The 3,670-nt window shown below is 46.0% G+C and overlaps 1 protein-coding gene across 2 annotated transcripts; it reads right to left on the bottom strand.

Annotated features, from left to right (window-relative positions):
• Window positions 1–372: 372 nt before the first annotated feature.
• LOC133915215 (lipid phosphate phosphatase delta-like) lies at window positions 373–3,454 on the bottom strand. 2 transcript variants are annotated; one of them, XM_062358289.1, is made up of 8 exons: window positions 3,059–3,454; window positions 2,516–2,611; window positions 2,344–2,418; window positions 2,133–2,263; window positions 1,955–2,055; window positions 1,747–1,875; window positions 1,529–1,644; window positions 373–1,004 (listed from the first exon to the last, which is right to left on the bottom strand). In XM_062358289.1, the coding sequence occupies exons 1-8, from the start codon at window positions 3,242–3,244 to the stop codon at window positions 612–614; spliced, it is 1,227 nt and encodes a 408-aa protein (XP_062214273.1). In that variant the 5' UTR covers window positions 3,245–3,454; the 3' UTR covers window positions 373–611. The 2 variants fall into 2 exon arrangements, with proteins under 2 accessions (XP_062214273.1, XP_062214274.1); XM_062358290.1 differs by having other exon boundaries at window positions 1,529–1,626.
• Window positions 3,455–3,670: the final 216 nt, after the last annotated feature.

Here is a 3,670-nt window from a genome sequence, read left to right as displayed (position 1 = left end):
CAAAGGCAGCAGCAGAAGTCTCTGCGTGTTTTACAGCGCAAATGGGTGTTGGTTTCCGAGGAAACTGCAGTGGCGTTCAGAATTCAGACTTCCGTCGAAAGTGCTTGTGATCATCAGCCTTGAACTTTCATGTGTTCTCATTTTCTCCAGTCCTTCGATACAGCACTCAAATGAAAGAAAGAGGCCATTTGCAATTAGGTAATCCTAACGGGCATAAACTGCACACACACGTAGAGATCAGAGCATACAAGTAGCATCCGCGAAGATGGACCACCAACACTTGTATGCAAGGCAAGAAAAAGCCGTTTCTTTGCGGTTAAGTATCAGGATTCAGTACCAGTTGGAAGCACAAATGGTGCTCTTGGTGGTCACTGTCATGAAATAGTTGGAACATTAATACTTTCTGATTGCTACTTAGTACAAAACACCTCTACAGAAACACCACCCATGCTGGAACAGCTAGGCGGGCATACAATGCAAAAAAGAAGGGCGAGATCATCGAATTTACAGCCTCATAAGATCATGGATTTGTTACGAGCAGGAATAGGCGAATAGCCAATTTGAAGCCTCCAAAAAGAATAAAATGATACATTGTTGTGTTGTGTGGTTGGCTACAAATTAAAATGAGTGAATATGGCTGGCACCAAGTCGACCACGGCCCACGCGAGGCTGGCGTACTGGACGAACCTGATGCCGGTGTCCACGTCGTATGCCTTCTGAGGGAAGAGGAAGAAGACCTTCTGGAGGTAACCGGACTTGTTCTTGTTCTTGTTGGCCTTCAGCGCCGGAACATAGCAGGATGATACAATGGGGATGCCCAAGGTGCTGCAAATGACGGGCAGCAGCCACTTGGATAGAGCTTTGCTGCAGAATTTCGCGACTAGGATGATCGGGATCCCAACGAGGACCCGCCCGGCAAATGCAAGGAGGGGTAGCTGCGGGCTGAAGATGAGGGGGACGTCAGGGGTGTTGAAATGGAAGTAGGTTTGTTGGATGCCGTAGACCTGAATCAGTTTGTAAAAACAACAATGTCAGAGATACTTCATGTAGACCATATTATTCAGAACGGTGAACATGTTTGTACCAATAAATGAATATACAGACAAAGGAGAAAGACCTAAAGATCTTTTTGAATTATGAAGATAGTAGATGCCAAGATAGAGATTGCTAGCTAATTCTCATTATATAAATATTTGTACTGTGGAATTTATTGGGACAGTATACATATTTAGTCAATGTCAAGTATAGTAATTTTTAGGGTTTTATCAATATTATGAATTCTACGAGTAAATTGAAGTAAAAACTATTGAGATTATAAACACATGGTTGAGCAAGTTGACAAACAACCAGAGTGCACGCCATCTAATTTTATCTTAAATTATTTTGATTTATAGTCTAAGACCGGTGTAGAATTGTATATCATGTCTTCAGTTTGACCAGAATCCAGTATGACATTAGCATGTTTAGGCCTTTAGGGGGCAACAAAATTGTTGATTAAGCAATCTTAAGTCAGAAACAAAGTTCTTACAATTCCGAAAGCAACCCCGTTGAATGCTGCATGGTATTCAAAGCTAGGAGTTGGGAATTCTGGCTTTGGATATGCAAAGCACATCAATAGAGAAAGGCCTGCCCAGAAGGATGCTACTGCAAAGTCAGAAAATCATGAGGATACTTTTCAACTTTCAATATCACATCTTATGTGCTACCAAGAATGCAGTACGCAAGCACCGAGGTGTATGGACATACCGTTTTGCCCAGAGATAACAAAGGTATCAACATGGTCATGCACAACCAACCAGAATGCGAGGATGACAATGCCAAAACCGGTCCCAGCAATAACGTCGATCAAGCTGTGCATACCCAAATATATCCTTCCTGTCAATTTCAAGAAAACCAAATCGTCAGTATACTCTGGTAAGTCAAGAAAACAGTAGCCTAGAGAACTCAGACTCACCAATGCCAATTAGCATAACAAGCAAGAGAGCAAGAGATACACCGGCAGCAATCATAAAAGTGCCATGTGCTCCATAGTTGAGGACATAATGCAACAGATATCTGTGTTCATCGAAGGTAGAATTAGCCAACAATTCCCTTCAAGCTTCCCTCATCCACAAATAAGAACATGAGTATACCCCATCAAACAAACAGTATTGAGGGCATGCGATGAAGGCAGCCCATACTCCATGGCATTTTCCTTCTCATCTTCAGTAGCTGTCACTCTTCTAACAGGAGGAGAGCTTGGCCGAGGAGCAGAGACTATATCCTACAACCCACAAATATTCAGATTGTCAACAGCTAAACCAATGCTTATCCCTTCCATTGTATGATGAATAAATGATAAACCTTGACAGAGTTGCCGAGGTAATCGCAGAAAGCAAGGAGGAGGGTCATCTGCCTAGCCAGCTTGCTGTGTCCACTCTACAATATTTACAAAAACAACAACAATTCAGAATCGAAGGGAGCTACAGAAAATGGAAAAGGTAAGGCAATCAGAATGCAACAAGACAGGACATACCCAGAAAAGGAGAGAAAGGAATCCCGTGTAGAAGGGCACAGCGACAATGCATGACAGCACAGAGAAGAAATTGTCCAGCAACTTGTGATGCAACTTCTGCAATAATTCAACAGCCAACGAGAAATTAACTTTAGAATCTTACAAGGAACAACTTAAACATCGAAGGTAAGTAATAAATTCACAAAACTAAGATACCAATGATCTTGTAAGACAAATTTTATCTTTGTTTATATCCTATCCACCCCCAGTTAGAGTTTGGAGAATTAAAGCCAAGTTCATCTCCAATTAGTCTTGTTAATTCAGCCACCTCCCCTCCCTCTACCAGTCCTTCATACTACAAAGTTACTGATCCTACAAACATCAAGGACGCGAAGCCCGAGAGAGAAACATCAATCACGCATTATAGCAGGTACATATTCTACCATTCGTAAAACAAGAACCACGAATGCGGTAATTTCCTTCCTTACTTTCTCCGACCTTCCTCGCCAGTGATTAGTCGGAAGCAAACAGGAGGGGAGAGAGATGGCGTAAGAGCGGACGGACCTGGAACCTGAGGATGGCCGGCGTCTCCGCGAGCACCCGGCGGGTGACCCACGGCTGCGCGAGCGCGCGCGCCCGCCGCGTGAGGTCGTAGAACGAGGCCGCCCACACCCACCCCGCCACCGCCGACAGCGCCGCCGCCTGCCACCTGGTCAGCCCCGCGCCGCCCGCAGCCGCGACCGCCTCCATCTCCCCGCTGCAGGATCTCCGCGCAGAGGGACTCGCTGGGACGGCAGCGCGAGCGGGTGGATCCTTGTAGCGGTGGTGGCGGACCGGAGGGCGCAGGCCGAGGCGGACGGGTCGTCTTGATCGCGGGAACTGAAGACGGCGATGCGGGGAGGAGGAGAAGGTGGCGTTCGTTCGTTTCGTTGTTGCCCGGCACCCGCCCCCCACCCACCCCCACCCCCACCCCCACCCCCCCGCTCTGGACCGGACGACCACACGTGTCTCTGGGGAGGAAATTGTCAATTTGACACTCCTGGACTTCGATAATTTGTCACTCTAAAATTTAGTTTCAACGAATTATTACCGTAACAATGAGTCCCCTTGATTTGTTGTCATTATAGACAATCCTGCCAATAGTCCCACTTGCTAGCTTCATAGTTTTCTTCTTCT

This window comes from Phragmites australis, chromosome 4, assembly GCF_958298935.1.
Source record: "Phragmites australis chromosome 4, lpPhrAust1.1, whole genome shotgun sequence".
Lineage (NCBI taxonomy): Eukaryota > Viridiplantae > Streptophyta > Magnoliopsida > Poales > Poaceae > Phragmites > Phragmites australis.
This window is presented reverse-complemented; position numbering and strand designations above follow the sequence as displayed.

Excerpts from the sequence above, each read along its gene's own strand:
- LOC133915215 (XM_062358289.1), bottom strand. The coding sequence starts at position 3,244 with ATGGAGGCGGTCGCGGCTGCGGGCGGCGCGGGGCTGACCAGGTGGCAG. Across the intron at positions 2,056-2,132 it reads AATACTGTTTGTTTGATGGG|ATATCTGTTGCATTATGTCC; the intron begins GTATACTCATGT and ends CGATGAACACAG. Across the intron at positions 1,645-1,746 it reads TGTTATCTCTGGGCAAAACG|TAGCATCCTTCTGGGCAGGC; the intron begins GTATGTCCATAC and ends CTGACTTTGCAG.